This window comes from Mytilus edulis, chromosome 4, assembly GCF_963676685.1.
Source record: "Mytilus edulis chromosome 4, xbMytEdul2.2, whole genome shotgun sequence".
Classification (NCBI taxonomy): Eukaryota; Metazoa; Mollusca; class Bivalvia; order Mytilida; family Mytilidae; genus Mytilus; species Mytilus edulis.
In genome coordinates this window covers 29792543-29816684 of record NC_092347.1, presented here as the reverse complement: position 1 = coordinate 29816684, position 24142 = coordinate 29792543, and the positions used below count along the sequence as shown (strand labels likewise).

The 24142-nt window shown below is 32.4% G+C and overlaps 2 protein-coding genes across 10 annotated transcripts in view; one reads left to right on the top strand and one right to left on the bottom strand.

Annotated features, from left to right (window-relative positions):
- Positions 1-61: 61 nt before the first annotated feature.
- Positions 62-13545, bottom strand: LOC139519388 (NADH-quinone oxidoreductase subunit B 2-like). 2 transcript variants are annotated; one of them, XM_071311421.1, is made up of 6 exons: positions 13476-13545; positions 10789-10909; positions 8092-8227; positions 5163-5342; positions 1343-1478; positions 62-258 (listed from the first exon to the last, which is right to left on the bottom strand). In XM_071311421.1, exons 1-6 carry the CDS (start codon positions 13489-13491, stop codon positions 158-160), a joined length of 690 nt encoding a protein of 229 aa, XP_071167522.1. In that variant the 5' UTR covers positions 13492-13545; the 3' UTR covers positions 62-157. The 2 variants fall into 2 exon arrangements, with proteins under 2 accessions (XP_071167522.1, XP_071167523.1); XM_071311422.1 differs by lacking the exon at positions 5163-5342 and adding an exon at positions 4919-5098.
- LOC139519385 (E3 SUMO-protein ligase PIAS2-like) overlaps positions 13496-24142 on the top strand; it is a 34226-nt gene continuing 23579 nt past the window's right edge. Inside the window, exons 1-4 of one of the 8 annotated variants that reach the window (XM_071311408.1) lie at positions 13496-13578; positions 17316-17476; positions 18264-18310; positions 21372-21401. In XM_071311408.1, coding sequence (XP_071167509.1) covers positions 13555-13578; positions 17316-17476; positions 18264-18310; positions 21372-21401 — 262 coding nt within the window. In that variant the 5' untranslated portion in view covers positions 13496-13554. Of the gene's footprint in view, positions 13579-17315; positions 17477-18242; positions 18311-20611; positions 20645-21110; positions 21138-21371; positions 21402-24142 lie in introns of all 8 variants that reach the window. The other 7 variants (XM_071311409.1, XM_071311407.1, XM_071311404.1 and 4 more) reach the window with 7 other exon arrangements.

Below are 24142 nucleotides of genomic sequence, written 5' to 3'. Positions count from 1 at the left end.
TGGGTTGATGTTTAGACGAGTTGTATATATATATATATGTAACATCAAAAGCCATAAATCCTTAAAACAGAATAATTTAATCAACTTCAAATATATCAAAGCACAAGTTTATACGTATATAAACAGTTCGAAAGTTTTTGTACACGAGATTCCTGCTCTACTGTCTGTAAAAATAACTCTGAACTCGTGACATTCTCTTGATTTTCTTTTGTAATTGTAAAAATCCATACAGTAATGCTTCAGCTGTTGGTGGACACCCTGAAAAACAAAGATCAATTGATTGATTGTAGATCACTTAACATCCAGTGATATATTTGAGAAAGAGTAAGAAATTTTGCCTTGCTAAGTTTTTAAAAGTCATCTTTAATTCTCTGCATTTGCCCTATATAAGGACCTGTATGTTACAATGCCCATTCTATATGGATGTAGCCTTCTATTTGTACATTGGGCACAGCCACACTGATCCCACTTTGGATCAATTTTTGCATATGGCTTTTTTGTCCTGTAAGTTCTGACCAACTTTTAAGTACTGGTACATAGAATGGAAATATTTAAAACAAAATTCAAATCTGATATTAACATTTGTAAAGACATTTGAACATCATATAGCTTGTATTTGATAGATTAATAATGCTTCAAGAATTTCAAGTAGAATGGACCAAAAAAGTTCTGAGAAGCTATGAAATTTTATACAGTAAAGTACAAGAGTTAACAGATGATAATGAAAACGCCAAATTAACTACTGTGGATTCATTTAATTTCATGGATATCTAAATTTGCTGTTAGCTGAAGTCTGCATATAAGCCTATAGTCAATTTGTCATTAGTTGAACATTAAATTTCGTAGATAACTTGTACCCATGAAATGAACAAAAATTGGTATCCAATGAATAATAATGAATCCAGAGAAGTTACAGTAAGGTCAAATGTATGTTCTGTGTCTTTTATGTTTTAATATTAGTATTGTGTATGATTATGTAAATGTATGTATTTGTCGATTATAAAAGCTCAGAGAGCTTATGTTTATTTGTTATATAACATGCTGACTATAAATAAAGCTTTGAATTGAATTGAATTGAAGGCATGAAAAATACATTGGTTAAGTTGCATGCAAGTGTTCACTTATATTTGACAATTTTTTAAGAAGTTTTTCGAAAACCCTTTGAGTGAATTCAAAAGGTTTGAAGAAAAACTGCTTGATCAGGTGACATTAATTTAAAAGTATCAGTTTCCCCTTGTGAAAACTCTTTTTTTAAGGAAATCTCATAGTAATTAAGAAAGATAACTGCTAGAAATGTGCTGATTTTTGAAACCAGTACAATTATATATCTTCCGATACAAACCTGGAACATATATATCAACAGGTACAATTCTATCACAGCCTCGGACAACAGCATAAGAGTAATGGTAATAACCTCCCCCATTGGCACAACTTCCCATTGAAATCACCCAACGAGGATTAGGCATCTGATCATAAACCTATAAAGAAAATAAAACATTATTGCAAAACTTTACTCAAATGTTTTCCCCAACTGGATTTAGCAGTTACTAAGATACCAACAAAATAACATTGTCATGGAACTGATATCCACAATAAACAAAGGCACTGTTCATAGCTTATATGTACTCTTTTTTTTCTTTCATTCAGTGATTAAGTGTGTTTAACCCTTAATCAACTAGATATCATTGAGATGGGAGCCATCTCTGTGGGCCCCGCTGTCAATAACGTGGGGTAAATAAGTTGTATGGATAATCTGATATGAAGCATTATTTGAAGTTATTACATAGTCTCATGTGTGATTTTGATCTAAGATTTTAAGTTAAAACTGATAAATATTCTCATCTTACTTTCATAGTATAATAGTGATATGACTGCATGATGTGAACTCATTGTTTACTACTCTAAGGTGACTTCTGGATATATGGATTGATGTTTGAACAATATGTTTAAAGGTGCTGCCCAATTGATATTTGTCACATATTTTTAGAATTATGCCTTCAATATATTATGACCCACCAAGTATAAAGTATGAAATATTAATGGTTCTCGAGAGGTAGAGCGGACACAGTTTGTTAAGAACAACGAACGGATGGACAGACCGACAGACTGATCTTAGACCTAGGATGCATACATTATGACACATTCTCTTGTGTTGGTTAATATATATGTTAAGTTGAAAATGTTTGTCAGGTATAAAGTATGAAATAATAACAGCTGTCCTCTCAAAATATAATGTGGATCAAATTTGTTAGCGATGGACAGACCAACAGACAGACAGACCTTTGACCTAGGAAGTGGTACATACATCATGACACACCCTCTGGTGTTGGTTAAAATGGATGTCAAGTATAATATTTGAAATCATAACGGTTCTCAAGATATAGAGCGGACACAATCTTCACCACAGGACACAGGGTTGTCAACTGAAACCAAAGTTTTTTTGACGTTGACCTTTGACCTAGGAAGTTGTACATACATCATGACACGCCCTCTGGTGGTGGTTAAAATGTATGACAAGTACAAAAAAAAAATGTATATACTTTGAAATCATAACGATTATCTAGATATGGAGCGGACACGATCTTCACCACAGGACACAGGATTGTCAACTCGAAACCAAAGTTTTTGACCTTGACCTTTGACCTAGGAAGTTGTACATACATCATGACACACCCTCTGGTGGTTGTTAAAATGGATGTCAAGTATAAACTTTGAAATCATAATGGTTATCTAGATATGGAGCGGACACGATCTTCACCACAGGACACGGGGTTGTCAACTGAAACCAAAGTTTTTGACCTTGACCTTTGACCTAGGAAGTTGTACATACAACATGACACACCCTCTGGTGTTGGTTAATAATCATGTTAAGTATTAAGTATGAAATCATAACGGTTCTCTAGATATGGAGCGGACACGAAAGTGTTACGGACGGACAGACGGACGGACGAACGGACAGACGGACGGACGGACAGACTGATCACTATAGGGCGACCCGCCGTCGGCAGGGCCCTAATAATGCAGATCAGACACTGAGTTGCAAACTTTGTGTCAAATATATTGTAATATATACTCTGCACTCATATATGACACTGGTTGTTAAGCAAGCATTGACAATAAGTGAAACCGTGAGCTACTGCTCACTGATGATACCTCTACCAAAATATAACAGTAACAGGAAGTTGTTGAGTGATGAATTTGAAAATGCATCACACGGTATATGTGACTTATATAAACCCTGAAACCAAATTTCAGAAATCCTTATATTGCAGTTCCTTAGAAAATTGTGACAAATTTCAATGTAGCTATGATGCATAAAGTGATACAAGTGTTCAGTAAACAGGAAGTTACTGAATGATAAATCTGAAAACACATCACGTCATGGTATATGTGGCCTATATAAACCCTGCAAATTTCAGAAATCCTTGTATTGTAGTTCCTGAGACCTGAGAAAAATAAGATGTTACTTTCAACTTGGCTATCATGTGTAAAATAATACAAGTGTTCAGTAAACAGGAAGTTGTTGAGTTAAGATTCTGAAAATGCATCACACGGTAAAGCTGACTTATATAAACTACAAAACCAAATTTTAGAAATCAAACGATGTGACAGAGGTAAAACAGTATACCCCCACTTTTATTAAAGCAGGGGTATAATGAATCGTAGGTAAAATGTTTTCAATTTTAAAACTTGTTATGGATGTAGCTATTCTATTTAGTATATGCAATTTTCTAATAAAATGTTTTGCTGAGAGCAGCCTGATACGAATACAGAGATAGAATCCTGAACAGTTATGGCAAATTAGGACAACAAAATTTCAGCTTGATGCTGTCTGAATTTAGATTATGATCAAATTTTTGACATAATATAGGTTTCTGACACAGTATGAATGTACTTAAAAATCTATTGTGCAATTGAAAATTTCTTCTTGAATCTTTTCAAAAATTTGAAGAAAAAAATATGAAACCCTTAAAAAACAAGAATGTGTCCTCAGTACACGAATGCCCCACTCGCACTATCATTTTCTATGTTCAGTGGACCGTGAAATTGGGGTAAAATCTCTAATTTGGCATTAAAATTAGAAAGATCATATCATAGGGAACATGTGTACCAAGTTTGAAGTCGATTGGACTTCAACTTCATCAAAAACTACCTCGACCAAAAACTTAAACCTGAAGCGGGACAGACGGACGAACGAACGAACGGACGCACAGACCAGAAAACATAATGCCCCTCTACTATCGTAGGTGGGGCATAAAAATTGGGGAAACCCCCCCCCCCCTTTGGGAGCAATTACCCCTTAACCTAATCCCAGCCTTCTCTTTGTAGTATGGAAACTTGTAATACAATTTTAGAGAAATCCATACACCAAACCACAAGTTATTGTCTGGAAACTAGAAAAATGCTTGTTTTTGGCAATTTTTTTGCCCCTAATTCCTGCATGTTTCGGGAATTACCACCATACTCAATCCCAGCTATCCCTTTAAGATATGGAACCTTGTGGTACAATGTCAGAGAGATCCATACACTTACACACAAGTTATTGTTTTGAAACCAAAAACATGCTTGTTTTTGACCCCTAATTCCTAAACTGTTGGGTACAATAAAATCAATCCCAACCTTCCTTTTGTGGTAATGGACCTTCTGGTAAAATTTCATAGAGATCCATTCACTTTAACTAAATGTGTCTCCGAAAGACGACAACATCATAGCATGGCCATTGTACAAAACCCCAAAAAGTTAGAGGTTGTATTAATATACAACACACATAAAGAATAAGTTTTTCTGCATGATATATTCAAACTATCATACAGTTTAGTTTTGAAATAGTTATTTTTAACCTTATTTCAAACACTGATTGCAGCTTAAAATTTGTCAAGTTTTAAAAAAGTAAATCAAACTGATAAATAAACCTTACTCTTCTAAAAGCAGGTGCCATTTTGTTTGTGAGAGTCCCTGCTACAATCATAACATCAGACTGTCGTGGACTAGCACGAAAAACTATACCAAACCTGTCCATATCATATCTTGGTGCAGCAAAATGCATCATCTCTATAGCACAACAGGCCAGACCAAAAGTCATTGGCCAAATTGAACTCTGAAAGAGAATATCATTAATGATTCTGATCTCACCATTTCTTCCTACTAATGATGTATCTTACTTTTCGTAAAGCTGGAGCCATTTTATTTGTCAGTGTTCCGGCTACAATCATAACATCCGACTGTCGAGGACTAGCACGAAAGACAATACCAAATCTGTCCATATCATATCGAGGGGCAGCAAAATGCATCATTTCTACAGCACAGCAGGCTAAACCAAAGGTCATAGGCCATAAAGAGTTCTGAAAGGAATTTAATACAGAGAGGCAATAGTAAGCATAATGAAAGCAATACAATAGTTATAGTTATCATGCGCAAATGCAGATAGATGAGTCATAATCATCAGAAGTTATTGTTGGCAATAATTTTATTTAGATCCATGACTTTCTCCATGAAATCTCAGAAAGGATAATGATAAATGCTAACCAGTTTAGTTGTGCTAATCTTTATATTAATATGAAATTAAAAATATTTATCACTTGCAGATATGGTTAATTAAGAAATAATTCATGGGGGCTTAAATATATCATGATTTTACAATGGGTTGGCCCATAATGACAAATTTTTTACCCTGAGCAATAGCGAGGGAAAAAAAATATTGGCATTTAAAAGGGACAATCCATGGTAAAATCACAATATATTCAAGCCCCCATGAATTATTTCGATTCTAATAGGACAAATACTGCAATTGTTTTGCATCAAAGCGCTCAAGGTGGAGGCAAATATTTGCCATTCCCAAAAATAAACGCAACATTAAATTGGCGTAGAAGTCTAAAAGAATGGAGCAAACTGAATAAGTGACATGCTTAAAGTTTCACAGTAAGGTATTAAGATAGTTTTGGATGAATTTAAATGATAATTTACTTATAATGTCTTATATGTTTAAAAAAAAATGGCTTATCCCACATGTTAGCATCGTTTGTATACGTTTCCTAGTTGTGATGATTTTTGGTTTGGCAAGCGTGTTTTCCCCCGTAAAATGTTTATATCATTACGTCATCATTCTATGACGTCGGGTATTCCATTCATAAAAAAGCATATGACATGGGAGTACGATTGAAGCGTTTGAAGGACGTCATGTTAGAATTTACATTAATTGTCTGTTCTGTTGACATATCTGTGTTTTTCAACATTTTATGGTGTTCATGAGGTTAACCCTCCTTTCCAAAATAGCTGGATCTGTGCCTAATCTTCTATTCTTAACTATTTTTTTATGACTACAAAAAAATACAAAATTATTAACTAATATACCAGATTTAATCCTCAAATCACAAATTATTTATCAACTATTATTTATGACTGGTAGGACTCTTGGGTATAAAATTCTTTAGAAAGCATTTACATTTTACAATTTGAAAAAAAAATAAAAATGTACGACAGTTATAGAGGTAGGAAGAACTATGCATCATCAAGACAAATTTACAATTAAGTCAAATAAAGTATAAAAAAGTAAAACAGTATAGTCTAGGCATGTCATGCTTTACACCAGTACAAATGTATAAGTAAAAGCTTTACAAGCAGTCACCTCCTTGGGTATATACACTATTAGCCCCTTCAGTTTACTTATTTTTATAATACAAACTGACTTTTAATAAACAGACACATAGATGTAATTCCGCATAAACCTAATAACCCAAAATAAAATAAATTTGAAGACAACACATATTTGTTTTAAGAGTGTACATCAAACAAAACATGTCAAAAGACCATTTTATTTTGGAAATACTGCTAGGAGCTGACATAAATATCAAAAGTTTTCAAATAATATTTTAATTAAATTGATTATAAACAGATATATCATGTTAAAGAGGGGTATTTGCGAAAAATACCAGTCGAGAGAATGTTAAATTTCACCAGCCGTAAGGCGAGGGAAATTCATTCTCAAGACTGGCATTTTTCCCAAATACCCCTCCTTAACATGATATATCTGTTTAATTACACCGAATGTTAATGTTCAAAAACGCATTGATGATCGTGACGTTACAAGCGTCCAGTCGGATAGAGTATTTTTTGGCAAATACCACGGCAGAGAGGGTAAAAAAGGCAAATCCTTTTGGCAAATACCCCGGTGGCGTTAAAAATGACTGCTATTCATTTGAAAACAGTAAATTGGTGAAAAATACACTAGCTATCAACCAATCAAAATCCAGGATTCTTACATAAGGTGTAATTATATAGAAAATTAGCTGTGTATTGATTTTTTTGTTTAATATTTTAAAATTTGTGTAAGGGAGATAATTATGAACTTTTTTACATACAGTAAATTTTTCCAACATCTTTTTTTACTGCTTGTTATGACTATATAATAATAAATAATATTTGAACATTTTCTTCAAAGAAGTGCCAATATGTAAATTGCAATATGAAATGAAGACAAGCTTTGTAAATGCTAAGCAATGTAGATAATAAAAATTTCTTGTGCCTTAAAATTTAGAAACTATATATACATTTAATCAAGTTTTACAGGGGAAAAAAATAAAACTGTGAGTGATTGCTCACTAATATAATGATATAATTAATCAGATTACAGAAAGTTGATGAGTGATGGATGTAACATTGCATCACACCATATAGCATGCTCACAGCAAGTTTGATATCAAGCTTCCGAAAGCTCTGATTTGTTTTCCATAGAAAATTATGAAAAAAATATTATGATTTGGATGAATAGAAACCTATAAAACAGAACTTTGTATACTTCTTTCCCTTTTATATAATTAAAATATATAGCATTTAGTAGATATGATAGATATAAAATAAGGTAATCATGATCATAAGTAATGATTTAACTAGAACAGATATATCTGATGTTAACAGTGTATCAATAACAGCATGATCATTTGATTCAAAATTGTTGCCTTTATTCATAAAATCAAAAACTTTTGAAACAACACAATGTGGCAAATATTTTGGCTGATGAAACAATACAGATAGTTTAATAAAGAGACCTTTTGCAAATATTTCTAGTCGAAAGTTGAATTATTTCATAAATACCTTCCTGCACCATGCAACTGCATCATCAATTCTCGCTGTTACCCATTGTGCTTTAGAAGCATCTTGTAAAGCAGGTGTAAATGGTGAGTAAGGAATAGGCTCTGTTATCCCTGGCCCTGTTAAAGGTTGTTCTGAACTACAAATAAATAACAGTAAATGGTGTGTAAGGAATACTATAGGCTCTGTTATCCCTGGCCCTGTTAAAGGTTGTTCTGAACTACAAATAAATAACAGTAAATGGTGTGTAAGGAATACTATAGGCTCTGTTATCCCCGGCCCTGTTAAAGGTTGTTCTGAAATACAAATAAATAACAGTAAATGGTGAGTAAAGAAGACTATAGGCTCTGTTATCCCTGGCCCTGTTAAAGGTTGTTCTGAACTACAAATAAATAACAGTAAATGGTGAGTAAAAAAGACTATTGGCTCTGTTATCCCTGGCCCTGTTAAAGGTTGTTCTGAACTACAAATAAATAACAGTAAATGGTGAGTAAAGAATACTATAGGCTCTGTTATCCCTGGCCCTGTTAAAGGTTGTTCTGAACTACAAATAAATAACAGTAAATGGTGAGTAAGGAATACTATAGGCTCTGTTATCCCTGGCCCTGTTAAAGGTTGTTCTGAACTACAAATAAATAACAGTTAATGGTGAGTAAGGAATACTATAGGCTCTGTTATCCCTGGCCCTGTTAAAGGTTGTTCTGAACTACAAATAAATAACAGTAAATGGTGAGTAAGGAATAGGCTCTGTGATCCCTGGCCCTGTTAAAGGTTGTTCTGGACTACAAATAAATAACAGTAAATGGTGAGTAAGGAATAGGCTCTGTGATCCCTGGCCCTGTTAAAGGTTGTTCTGGACTACAAATAAATAACAGTAAATGGTGAGTAAAGAATGGGATTGGTTATCCCTGGCCCTGTTAAAGGTTGTGCTTATCTATAAATAATATGAAACGATAAGTAGAAATAGGACCAGATGAAATTAGAGAGTCCTGAGCAATGCTATATACAATACATGTATGAAATTCAACTGTAAAATCATAATACATTTTTGAAGCTAAGGCTTAAATTAAAATATTGTTTGTTTGCCCTTTACCGACTGACCCTATAAATTCGTTCCGCCTGAAAATCTTTTATTTGTATTTACCAGCAAGATTTTATTTTATTTTATTTTTTCGTTCCTATTAAAAATCTTATATTTGTATTTCCCGCTCAAAACTTTTTTACCGGAATCCTCGGGTTTTATCTTTCCTGTATAAGGTCTAGTCAGTTTAGTATCACTTGCGCGTTTGACATGAACACTTGCATTTAGAGGTTCAAAGCATTTGTTTGAAATCGGTGTTGAAAGCATGATATAACGAACGTTACTCTGTGTCTTTTTGCTTGAAGAGCAGGCAAAAAAAGTTCGTCCAATACAAAGTTATCAAAGTGTGTATAAAATATTTTGTAAACGGATGTTGTATCCTATGTAGGGATGGCCTTCGGTGATCCGTAGATCAGGATGATTATGTTAACGATGACCGGTTTGACCAGGATTTATATATTATTTATGTCTGACATGAACCAAAGGTCTGTAAAGTGGACAATATTTGGCAGTAAAATCGCCAAGGTTTTCCGTACAGATCATTTCAAATGCGATGTAATTGAGTTTCAAGTCTTGTAGCATTTTTATTGGAAACACAGCAGCAGGCACATACGAAAATTTAAACACTCTAGGGACTTTTTCTACTGGTAATGTTTGTCTGCCCGGACATATTTTACCAGGATAAAATTATCTCTTACAGAAAACCTTTAGGTTGAGGTAAGCGTACACGGTACGTAGTACAGAGTATTAGTGTAAGTTAAAACTCTTAAAAATTTCAGGCATATAAACATTGAAAATATGCCGCACAGCCCTATATTTTGACATTTGAAAACAAAATAGTAATTAGGTAGTCATGGTAGTGCATGTGAATTCAATTCACATTCTACATGATAATTTTTTTTCAAAACTTCCTGGGACTATTATACTTAAAGTCCCAGAAACTTATTAGCAAAAGCATACTTAAACAAATACAATACAAACAAAAATGATATTATGCAGATTTTGATTCTATAAAATAAAATATTATACCTACCTGCCTACTCATGACAAAAAATATACCGAGCAGGGTCGGAAAAGGGCAAACAAACAATATTTTAATTTAGGCCTAATTATATGTCCTTTTAAGTTAACAGTACTTGTACATGTTATATGCATTCAATATGGTTAAGATATGAAAAAATATCAGGATTGCAATGAATTACTTCACGTTGCACATGTCAGACAAAAGCTTTTCTTGCAAATTTGAAAGAAAAAAAAATATTATAAGAATATATTTTGTCCATAAGTTTCTGTCTCATTACTGTATACCCAAGAAAGCCTTCGAGCTATTTACACATCATTCAAGGACTACATTTTTTTTCATTTAAGAGCTTTCTTCTTCTCCAGACCATGTTTACAGAAATGAATATAACCATTTTCCTTTGATAACATTTATTTGCTTTGGACCAAGTTATTTTTAATATTATATTTTAGATTATACATTTTTTCACCTTTATCAGAGTTACATTTTTTGTAAACATCTTAGCTACACAATGTACATGTACCATACTCTCAGAGTAACTTTAATGAATTTACCACTTAAACATTTCAGTAATTTATTGGTATAACTTTTTGTATACCTGTTTGTTTCTTGAACTGCCTGTTTCTGTGAGCCTGCTGACCTACATACTGCTGTTAATGGAGTTGGTCTTCTTAATAACAGACTTAGTGCTGGATTGAAACCGCTCTTCAACAGTAACACTGAAAATAGAAATTTTTAATATATATATTTAAGAATAGAGGTTGGCAAATTGGATTATGGATCTATTAAAGAATTAGGTTTAAAAGGTTAAAGTAATTTGTGGAACTGACTTATTTCAAAGATTTTCCATGTAAATATAGATTGTGTTCATCACTACAGATATGAAAATAGTTAAGGAAGCTATTAAATCAAGAGTTCCAAATGGTGAAGTTGAAATCATCTCTTTGTAAATTTTATGGACACCATCACCAGTTGGTAGACTGTTATGGAATAACCGTTTCACAAATGATATCAGATACATTTTGTATGTTCCTTACGTCATAACTACAATCCCCTTCCCTTACATAAATGTGACCTACCTAATTAGACTATTTACCGGATTTGTTATCTCATAAGCAACACGACTGGTGCCACATGTGGAGCAGGATCTGCTTACTCTTCCAGAGCACCTGAGATCACCCCTAGTTTTTGGTGGGGGTTGTGTTGTTTATTCTTTAGTTTTTCTATGTTGTGTAATGTGTACTAATAACTAGTACTATTGGTTGTCTGTTTGTCCTTTTATTTTTAGCCATGGCGTTGTCAGTTTATTTTCAATTTGATGAGTTTGACTGTCCCTCTGGTATCTTTCGTCCCTCTTTTAAGTTAATGAGTGGATGATGATGGATGGTTGTTTACTGTTCAGCACCAAATTAAATGCAAATTCAGGATAAAAGTATGTTTAGGCCATATGCACCACATTTTATGTACCTCAGTATTTGTTTACTATGTTTAAACTGTCTTGAAGACGCCACCTTAAGTGGCGAAACATGTAGATCATAATAAAAAAATTATATTTTCCTTTCAGTAATCTATGATGTTGTTGTCTTTGTGTAGCATAATACATGTATTTAGTTGATTTTTGTTTCCAAATGACTTTATATCTGCTCCAAATAACCTTCTGACATTAAGCAAAACTCACGTCAAATTTTACAGGAACTTTTGTGATGTCCAGTCATGGGGGACAAATACTGTTAAAGTGTATTCTAATATGACGTACATGTACACATTCTTCATACGCTTTGAGTACACATCCCTTGTAAATATATTGTTGGGTTGTTCTGATCATACTGGTATGAATATGGTATACATCAGTTTATTTGGAACTACATATACTTGGGTTTACTATTACCAATGTACAATAGGGCTCTTCACGGTTAGTTCGGCCATATTGGATAGGGGGCAGATTTTTTTGAAAGAGGTGGAAATAGTATGAAAGTATGGGAAATCCTATGCATGTTTCTAAGCAACTGCTCTGTTTAAATGATGTGTTCCCACACTAATTTTACCTCCATTGTGAAAATCTGCCCCCTATCCAATATGGCCAAACTAACCGTGAAGAGCCCTATTCGAGACAACTACTTCAATTAAGGAATTCCGGGATTTCCAATGCTATATTTGAGTCAATAGCCTAGATGTTATCCTGATCAGACGTCCCACATGGATGAGCGACCAGATTGATGACCAAATGACTAAAGCCTAAGACTGTTATATTCAGGTAATATGAGGCAGGCATTACCTGTTAATAGGGACGAAGTCTGTATGAATTATATTTTTTGATTCAAACATCTTAATAAAAGAAACGGAAACACTGTAACGTTTCCGATGTTGGTTCTGTTGTTAGGGCTTTAGTTGTGACCTTTTTTAAGTAATGACGTCATATTTAATGTAAACAAAGAAATGCCGTCATCAGGTAACGGTTTTTTCATATCAAACAATTATCAAAAATGAATTGGTATTGAGTTCCTTTCTTATATTTTAGTAAACTGATAAATATATGTATTATTCAAAGTCTCATGCCAACAAGACCGGAAAAGGAAGTAGATTTCTGCGCAAATGCAGGGATTTAAAAAAGTCTGAAAAAAAAGTTAATGATTTTGAGTTCATTAGTAAATATGAAAATTTTTGGAAATTTTCCTGATTTTTTTTTTATTTTTTTTTGTCGATTTTTCTACCGTAATTGGGGACTTTGTCCCCATGATATTTTAACACATATACACAACCCTATAAAATCATTACAATAGTCAATACACCTTATCGCTAATCCCGGCTGACCCGGCCGCTTGAACTTTTTACATCAACAACAATCACTTTTCCATTGTGGCGTCAGATATTTTGTTTTATGACGTCAAAATTTTACGGGAACTTGTGTGATTTCCAGCAATGGCGGACAAATAGCGATAAGGTGTATTATACTCCCATGTCATATATTTTTATTTATTGAGCTTGTGGTAAAATATTAAGCATAAAGGTCCAACCCATGGTAAAATCAGTATAAATGTTTCTTAAAAGTAAATCAAGTCTTTTTTGTTGCAAATAACACTTAACAAAAAACAAAAATATCTCCCCCTTTTTTTTTTAATTCGCGTTAAAACGTTCAACTGTATAAAAGTTAATGCATGGGAGATGATGATCTATGTGTGCCCTTAAAGCATGACAATGAATATTTTGTCTGCACCGAATGGCGACGCTGTAACAATTCTGGTTGTCTGTTTATAGGAATTTGTCCTTTAAAGTTTCATAACCTACAATTTTTCCCAGCCATTGCTGTGTTTTTAGCGGAAATGAGGTCAACATTTTTTAGCGCTTGCGCATTAAATTAAACAAAATGGCGGACGCTGGAGAGCTCAAGGTAAGTGTCGTTCAATTTTTCTATCGATTCATAAATTTTATTGAAAGTAAGTTTATTTTAAGTATTGTATCGAATACATAGATGTATTTTCCTTCCTGTAAATCTAAATTTATATATATTTTCGCCTTCTAGATCAACATAAAGAAGCTTTTATTTCGATATTTTTGACATCCTCGTCAACTAGCAGTGACCTAGATTTGAAAACAATGTGTTTTTGGTCGATAGTTTAATATCCCAGGGAATTCGGCCATAATATAGAGTTAGTTTAACCAGAACTATTAACAACGGTCATGTACATTGAACAGATATTAAATTTTCGAACAACTTTTTTCACATTGAATGTTTAAAATCACGAAGCGGGAACATTTTATCGTCACGGCTAATAGATCCAAGGAGTGTCAAGGTCGTTCTATTTATAAACTATGTTGGAAGTTTGATACAAAACCGAAAATATGTTTATATTTTTGCTCAATTTTTAAATTCAAGATGGAAATTTCCAAGTTAAGCATTAATGACTTCCTTATTTTGAAAAAAAACTTACACTTTCACAGTTGTGTTACTGAACTTGTTTGCTATTTAACATAATATGAGGAAAATGTTACCTGTGAAAAAGGACATAGTATGTAAATTTGTTTCTAAACATTTGAATATTGAATATATAAAATAGTAAATGTATAAAAAAAAGGTTAGTGCTTAACTTTGGAAGGTTATTGGTGCATGTTCGTAGTTCTGATCATACTTAATAATTTTTTTTATAGGAAATCCTCTTTTACAATCATGACAATGTATAATAAACAGATTTGTGAATTATGAAACACTGCATATGTAGACCCAGATTACTCTGACGTCCAACAGCTGAATTGCCAGACTCGGGCTGTGGGACGTCAGAGCTTGTCCCATATCAAAAAGTGGATATTTGCCCACCAAAAATAGATGCACTGCTTCATCGCTTCTGGTGCCGAATAACGGTCTAAGAATTATACAAATCTGGCATCAATCTGTTCGTTTTTCATTTATCTCTTTATTTATTTATATAATAAGTTTCACCTACAAATGTACCTGTCACCTTTAATTTTCTCATATTTAGACAGTTTTGACAGTAACCCATTAATTCTGGCATTTTAACTTTCATTTTGAAAGATTGTCATGTGATCAACGAGAAAAAAGTAAAGCACAATGGACTATGGGAGATAATGTATGCAAATGACCCTAGGTCAATATGAATGCATAATCTAATACCTCGTTCATTTAGGATGCAAGTGATCTAAATGTCCGAGAGCTTCCAATTGTTATCATGGTTGGCACTAAATGCTTAATACTGATCTCCTGTAAAGGAGGTGAAAAATCGTGGTTGGCTACTAAATGTTAGATATCGATCCTCTATAAGGAGGTAAAAAAAGTATAAATATTTGCATATTTTAGTCTCAAGATCTCGTTTAAACTAGAACACCCCTTCAGCCAAAATGCAGTCTTCCATATTATCACTTCGAGTTGTCTCCCTTCCGTAAGTAACTTCCGTCGAACGACGATACGTCGAAAAAAATTAACCTGTTCTGTCAATAGACGTCGTATTATATTAAAACCGATTGCAGTTTAAACAGAGGTATGTGTACGGAAAGGAGTCATGCCCACTGACCCAAAGGAAATTAAATATTTAAAGAGTTAGGAATGGGGTTCCACCTAGAATTCAAATAGGAAAATAGGTGATAAGGTACGAAGTTCGTCTTAGTCTTACTATCGAAGTGAAATACCTTCTCTCACTCTCAGTGACTGCTGTGGAAAGTAAACTTGGAATTGATAGTACAAAAATAAAACACAATAAGTACATTGTTCATCCACTTGTATCGAGGATTGGCTATTTTTAAACTTTAAAGTTGAATAACTATTCAGATTACGTAAATTACATTTTATGAGCATTTTACACGCGCAGTTGAATTATTTTTGAAAATAATACTACTGGTATTCATGTATCAATGAAAACAATGCCAATGGCAATCGTATCCCTCAGAGCAGATTAGCAATCTGCTCTTCGATTGATTAGGTGTAGTTTATGGTGAACCTCTTGTGGTAGGTCAATAATATTTGGTATGCAGTTGTATTGGCACATCTAATTTCCTCTGAGATTATTTGACTCTGTCCCCTCAGTTATGGTCTATTGACTTTGAAACTTTTGCTTGGTTTACATGTATTAGTTTGTGTGATTACATATACATTTGTAGGTCAGTTCAAGGGGAACCATAAGTGTTAGACCAATGTAAATTGGTATGCAGTTCACTACATGTATATAAAATGAAGGAGCTATCATCAATAATTACTTACCATACTTCATTTGTTTAAAAGTATAAAGTTTTCAACTGGTGTAGATTGATATGAAAATAAGAAGAGGTACATGTTCTATGATTTACATGAGACAACGAAATGACAGAAGTTTACAACTATACATGTAGACAGGGTTTCCCCTGGGTCAATTCTTTTTTTCGCCACCTCTTTCGCCAAAACAATATATTTTTCGCCACTTTATTATTTTTTTCGCCAAGTAACATAAATATATTTTTCGTTTAAAATTTACCTTTTTTTAAACAACTTTTCTAAATGAGGGGATCACTATACTTTTTTTTATAATAAAGAAAATATAAATCCTGGAATATAACAAAATTAATGGACATGTTTTGATCATATAATACCAGTATAGTTCGTAGGGAAAGTTTTTTAACAGAAAAATACTGATAATCCCTTTGGTACTAAGAAAAAGCTTTTATCACATGAAACTGATCCCTCATTTCATGTGTAGTCATTATATTGAAAAATTACTCTCATTCGAGGGGTTGTTCCCAACCTTTTGGATAGATTTCTTCATAACGACAGTTTTCTTTTCTTGGCCATAGTAAATTAAAAAGTTGAGACGTAAAACTATGCTTGAAACACGTGTGTCACTCAAACGACTTTAAAGTAGTCTCTCTAATTAATTACCTATATATATAAAAGTCAAAGGATAATAAAAGTTTTATATCGGAGATTTTTCTTGCTTTTGAACATTTTTCATCACCACAACAGTTTTCTTTTCTGAATTATCTTTAAAAGGAGAGGAGACGCCAAAAGTTTGCTTCAAACACGTGCGTCGCAAAGTGGTAAATAAATTCTGTATGTGACATTTAGCGGAAGCCATTTAACCATATTATTATTTTCAAACAATTCAATCAACACCTTTATTAATTAGTCCTTTGTTGTCGATAACTATAAAATGCAATCAGCTGATTATTGATTTTCTGTCAAAATCTTAATGAGGTCAAGGTGAATTCTGAGTAATGTCTGATCAGGTAAAGTCCGAAAAACTCGAAAAAAGTACATAAACAAGATGGAGGAAAATAATTCGTTCTATATATTTCTTTCGCCAAATTCTTTCGCCAATGAAGAATTTTAATCGCCACAATTATTATTTTTTCGCAAATTGCGAAAATGGCGACCGCCAGCGGAAACCCTGCATGTAGACAGTACAAATAAATGTGTGATACTGTTGTTAATTCACTCAGGTATATCACAAGATGGATACAATTCAAAATATAAAACATCAATGTTTTGAAAAACCTCCTTCATGTTATCTCAAAATACAAGATTCATCACTAATGCCTTGAGAATTGTTCCCCTAATTCTGAAAAGGAATGAGTCCCGGATTTATCATCACCAGAATAAATCTCAACGTATTGTTTGTAACATATCTCTAATGTTGTTTTTTTTAGCAAATGGTTATGAGCTTCAGGGTGTCTGAACTACAAGTTTTATTGGGATATGCGGGTCGAAATAAAACAGGAAGAAAAACAGAGCTCATGCAAAGAGCTCTACAACTTGTACAGAAAGGTGCCTCAGTACCTATACAGATAAAAATCAGAGAATTATACAAGTAAGTGAACATTGTTTATCATTTGTCTGAAATACAGTTGTACATGTACATACAAATTATATAGGCCAGAAAAAAATTATACCTGTGTTGGTGTTAATATTTGGTAGTTTGTAGGAATGTTTCTGGCATTTTTCTATATTTAGACAATTTGTAAAATATTCATGAAATCATAATAACTTTACATGTAGCTTTACTATGTTTATTGAATAAAATGACTTACAATATATATACTGTACTGAAAAAAATTGGCTGAAATTCAAAATATTTACTGATCAGTTTCATCTTCACTGCCTCAAGAGTTTCTTTAGTCTTTATAGACAATCTGATGACAATGAACTATATGTATTGAAATGGGTTCATCGAAAAGTGTGGGGTATATATGGCAGTGAGACAGCAACCCAAAAGTATTCATCAAACCAAAAGACTTCAAGTGGGCAACATAGTCATCATCAATAGACCGGTGCTTGTGTAAAATATGTACAAGCTGAATCCTCAGGAATTTAAAAATAGTTACATATGACAGTTAACAGAAATAATCTGAAGATCTACAATAAACATCGAACTCTGCAAATAACGAAAAATATATAAATATATAACATGACCACCACTGGCAATGTTCTATTTCTCAGTATTATAAAGAAACCATATACATTTGTACATGTAAGTATGCTGTAATGTTAAATTGTTGTCTTATTTGTTCAATTCCAATATGTATTTAGAAGAACATTAACTGATCCTTGAGCAGAATCATTTGTTATCTTTGCAGTCAAATTTTTTCATCTAACAGGAGGAAGCCACCTGGGAAGTCTGATGAAGGTCCTATGTTTAGTAGCAGTAAGTTTTATGTCTATGTATAATTGGTGATGGAAGAAGCATGTTGTTGTCTTATAACCCAAAACAAATTATAACAGTACAAAAATTGAAAGAGTCATATTTTGGGGTTGGCCTTAATTCCATAAGTTTTCCTCCTTTGAATTCGGGTAAAGTAATAGAAAATCAATGTTTATAACAATTATAAAACAATACCATTATTCAAAAAAAAGTATATGTCTGTTTCCTGCTGCCAAGGCAAAAAAATCAGGGTCGGTAGGTCGGGATTTTTTTAAAATTTTTTTTTTTTGCACTCCCTGTCAAATTTGCAGTCCGTTAATTGTCATGAATGTTTTGTTAGGGTCCTGTACCCCAAAATGATTTAATTGAATAATCCTCCCAGTGCTGACATTTTTTAAACCTTAATTGTAGCACAATGTGCTGGGAGCAGCCATTTTGATTGTTTGGGCATAGTAAAATACGGATCTAGATCGGACCTGAAACAATTTTTTTTCCGGATTTAAATAAAAAGATCTAGGGTCGAGGGTTTGAGTCAAGGTCGGTCGTGAAACAGGAAACAGACATATATTTTTTTTTGGCCTAATCCTTTTGACTGTAGAATTTTTCCCCTTTTGATACCAGATTAATAATTATAATCATACCTTTCTGAGATTGTTATGATATAATACATGTACATGAAATAAAAACAAATGTTAAATTTCTTTGAGTAATATTTAGAATGTACATGTTCATGAAGCAGATGTCAAATTTAATTATTTATTGAATGTCATAAAGATAAATAATTAAAAAAAAAAAAAATAACTTACACATATGAAATTCTATATACAATGTAGCTTCTCTGGAATTACAAAATTTGATATACACCCAATATAATGGATCTTTTTAATCCAGAAAAATACTTAATTTTTTGACGAATAAGTTATTAACAAATTTTTTTTACTATGGAAGGCAACATTATTTCATATCAGCAGTGCATTTAGCTTTCAGTAACTGTGACCGTTCTTTTATAATTTGTTTGCTTGTACTTTTAAGGTTTTATTTAATTAGTATACAGACCTCAGTGCTTTTTCTGTTCTTATTTAATTGTCCATTTTATTATGTACCAGTTTTTATGCACTAATTAAAAATAAAGGTTAAGGTTAAAAAGACGAGTTAAGTCTGTATATTTCCAAGTAATATCATTTACAAGATTAGAAGTAAAGATATTGTACAAGTCTCAAACAAGAATTTCTACAGAAAGTGTCAGACTACAATGTATGTCTGACAAATGTTATAGGCATTACATTTTGTTAGCATTTTACTACATTGGTATTGTCCTTGCTTTTAATTGGATGAATATTGTCCCTGCTGTCACTGGATAAATTGTTCTTGCCTTTTACTGGATGAGTATTGACCTTGTCTGTCACTGGATAAATTGTTCTTGCCTTTTACTGGATTAGTATTGTCCTTGTCTGTCACTGGATAAATTGTTCTTGCCTTTTACTGGATTAGTATTTTCCTTGTCTGTCACTGGATAAATTGTTCTTGCCTTTTACTGGATTAGTATTGTCCTTGTCTGTCACTGGATAAATTGTTCTTGCCTTAAACTGGATTAGTATTGTCCTTGTCTGTAACTGGATAAATTGTTCTTGCCTTTTACTGGATTAAATTGTCCTTGTCTGTAACTGGATAAATTGTTCTTGCCATTTACTGGATTAAATTGTCCTTGTCTGTAACTGGATAAATTTTTCTTGCCTTTTACTGGATTAGTATTGTCCTTGTCTGTAACTGGGTTAATTGTCCTTGCCTTTTACTGGGTGAATAATTTGCCTTGCCTTTTACTTGATGGTTATTGTCTTTACCTTTAACAATGACGGAATTGTCCTTGCCTTTAACTGAGTGGAATTGTTTTGACTTTTTTCTGGACGGGTATTGTCTACCTTTTCTGGACGAAATTGCCCTTGCATATTAGTGGATGTATATTGTCCTTGGCCTTCACATGATGTGTATTTATCCTTGCAATTAATTGAATTAGTATGGTTCATGTCATTAATTTTATAGTTAACTGCCTTGGGGTGATATTATCCTGATCTTTTACTGGATGAATATTGTCCTGATCTTTTACTGTGTGGATATTGTCCTGATCTTTTACTGCATGGATATTGTCCTGATCTTTTACTGGGTGGATATTGTCCTGATTTTTTACTGGATGGATATTGTCCTGATCTTTTACTGTGTGGATATTGTCCTGATCTTTTACTGGATGAGTAGATATTGCATCATCACAGTATAAGGTAGACATAAAAGTTTTATATTCTGTTATAGGCAGTAATACAACTTATTCACCAAACTGGTTCGGTAAGTTGTCTTTGTTTTGATCAGTATTTAAAACATAGAAATTAAGACCTCTGTGTAAGAGGAAGTCATCTTTTATTTCTAAAACTCTCAATATAAACATGCATGTCTATTTCTTTTACAATAGGATATGGTTTTTGTAGGGTTATTTATAACTTTTTCTATGAATAGCTGTATTAAAATAAACTTCACAATACAATTCAAAATTGGTACGTATGAGAGATAGAAATACATGTTCTCATTTGTGCTACATAGATCATGTATAATTTGTAAATGAATGTATGATATCACATTTTTTAGAAGAAAAAAAGTTTTGTCCAGCAGATTAAAAGTAGAAAATACATGTATCTGTGAATTTGTCAAAAACTTAACTGAAGCTAAAAGTCTAGAAGTAAGTTCATGTTTGAAAACCTTTATACAGAGATGTTTTTCTCCAAATTCAATATCATTACACAGTTTTAATTTACAGCGAAGGATGAACATGATATGAAACATGGTAAACTTGGTACTGGGTTGTTGATAACATCTGTTTAAGTTATTATTTACAGGGCACGAAGCATGAACTTTTTTGTTGTTTCAAGTTGAATTTCAAAGTATACCATTTGAATACATTGAATTTACCATTGTATTCAATGGAATTTTTCAGTACTATTCCATAACAAGTAGACGTCAAGTAAATAAAATTGTAACATTTTGTCAATTCAAATGGGATAACTTTTGAATTTTGTAGTGAAACTGGAAACTGGACACCATTACAGAGGTGATTATTTCCTAACTTTGTACTGTCACATAGAAACTGCATGATTTAGTTATCTTTCAGTTTTAAATGTTTTCTATAGTAACTATATCGACACTGAATTATGGTCTTGATATCTAGTTTATGTTGTATTTTCTTTTCAGCTTCAGTGATTTGTTTTTTCTACCAATTTATTTAACAAAATAGTTTCATTATAAGTTCTATATATCTTACTTTTGACTTAATTTATAGTCTGAATCCTTCATAAAAAAACTGAACGGAGTATTTAAAAGGTTTACACTTTGTCTGTACGTACATCCCTCAATTTGTTTCTATTCTCTACATTATGTAACTTCAGTTTGCCTCAAACAAATGTTATGAAACTTATGCGCAATGTTTTTACCACAAAACACAGGTCAGGTTTGTTATTTGGTGGCCTCACTTTTTCTGTTATTGAGTTATGTCTCTTAACAGATTGAGAAATTGCTAAAAAAAATTGTTTTTGCTTTCTGGCTTATGCTTGCCTTGAGTAAATGTTATGAAACTTATACACAATGCCTATTACATCTTTAATTAACTCAGATCAAAAACAAATTTGGGTAGGGTCACTCTTACCAATCTTTGGTTATGTTTCATTATAACTTTATATGATATGCATTCCAATGGACACATTCCCCATTTATTTCTCTCTTTATATAATGACTTCAAATGACATTTAAGTATCTATGAATGTCTTCCAATTTTTATGTTGTAATTTAGATTAGACTGGTAACTACTACCAATTTTCTTATATATGCTGAGAACTAATTTTGAGGGAGTTAGTACATTTTCAATAAACAAAATTTATCAATTTCCTGATTAAAGTTTTTGCATTTCATGAACAGTTATCCTATAAGCACTGTTTCTAAGCATATTTGCAGGATTTATTAAAGGATTCTTTCTGTAATTTCAACAAAAGCACAGAATTAAAGATTGTGTTATATTTAACTGAGAATGTTAAATTTCTTTTTGTGCCACTTTAATCATTCACCTAATATGCTGCACTAAACATATTGACATGAATTAGAATTAAAAATAAAATTCATACTGCATTACAAATTATATATTTGAAGATAGTTTGATTATTTGTGTTATTTTAATTTATTTATTATATGCATGTAGTTTCCACCCTGCTTAAGTATATAGTTACCTGGCAAGCTTCGCATCAATTCTATCTGTATAAGTTACAACAATTGGAAGAAGTTAAAATCTATAAATTCTAAGGGGTCATCCATAATTGTCAACCATTTTCCAAAGTGTACAAAACGTACACTGGGGGGGGGAGGGGGTTAAAAAATCAACATTTTTACCGTACGCTTTTTTGTTTATTTCCGGATTTTTTTCGTTTCCGCATTATTACAGCAATGAAGCCATTTATCATCTATGCGTTTGAAAATAACGTGAAATTGTACATTATCAAAACAATAAAATGGTATCTTTATACTCTTTATTCTGACGAAACACAAGCATCACAGATAGATGTCATCAAATAAAACAGTCAGATACATGTATGTTTCAGTTTATTTTCAATGCAAATTTCTATATTAAACTAAACTATAATAGACAGGATCTTCTTTTTATTAAGAATGATTGATTCTTGTCTTGAAATCTGAAATGGTTGATGTACACTTTTTGAGGGAGGGTGGGGGGTCTGAAAAAGTGTACGTTTTGTACACTTTGGAAAATGGTCGACAATTATGGATGACCCCTAAACTCATCAACCTTTTTCTGTTTCCTTGTATAGTTTCTGCTTCATTTTATGTTATTATTTTTTAATTTGCAAATAATTTCAATATTGAAATGCATATTTTGTGTTTGATGGAAACATTCATAAAATTGTTGCAGAGTCTGTTCATTTTTTGATTCACATGCTTAAAATGCAGATAGATGACCAAAAATTAAAGGAGTTTTCAAAATTGTGCTATATGTAATAAGTATTCATATACATTTAAATATACATATAAGGTAATATTTGAGGATATAAAATTGTTGACAGTCAGATAATTAAGTTTCTTTTGTCATTGGTATTTAGATTAACCTAGTCCTAGCTTTTGCTTGCATTGTAGTCATTGCATGTTATTTCTATGTGACAGGTTACAATGTTGGTTTCCTTACATATTTCACCTGTATTTCCGGGATCCAGTTTCACAGAACTACATGTTTGGTTCATTATATATTTCACCAGTATTTCCAGTTTCACATGTTTCAGTTTGTTATAAAATCCAATTAGGATATTGGTTATGCGTTATATATGTATGACATGATTTCAGATTGTTTCCCTTGTTTATCTGATGAGATGCTGGTAACAGATATATTAAATCTGCAATAATTCCATAATAAGCTGTAGTTAATCATGAAAACATATTGATGATGTCACAGTCACATGACAAAATTATGTCTGAGCTGATAGACAAAACATTGGTAGCAAATCAGAAGATGTGTTACATCCAAAATTTAATTCTTCTTCTATTTAAGGAATGACTGTTATATTTTTTCTGTATATGAAGAAATAACATAAAAAATTTGGTGCACACTGAATAACGCGCAAAGCGGGTTATTTAACAGTGTGCACCACATTTTTTATGTTATTTGGAATAGACAGAAAAAATATTACAGTCATTTCTTATAATTTATTTCTAAGTTCAATTTTAAACTGAAAAAACGTTGATGACGTCACGGTCACATGACTAAATTATGTCTATGGGCTGATAATAAAATAACGTAGG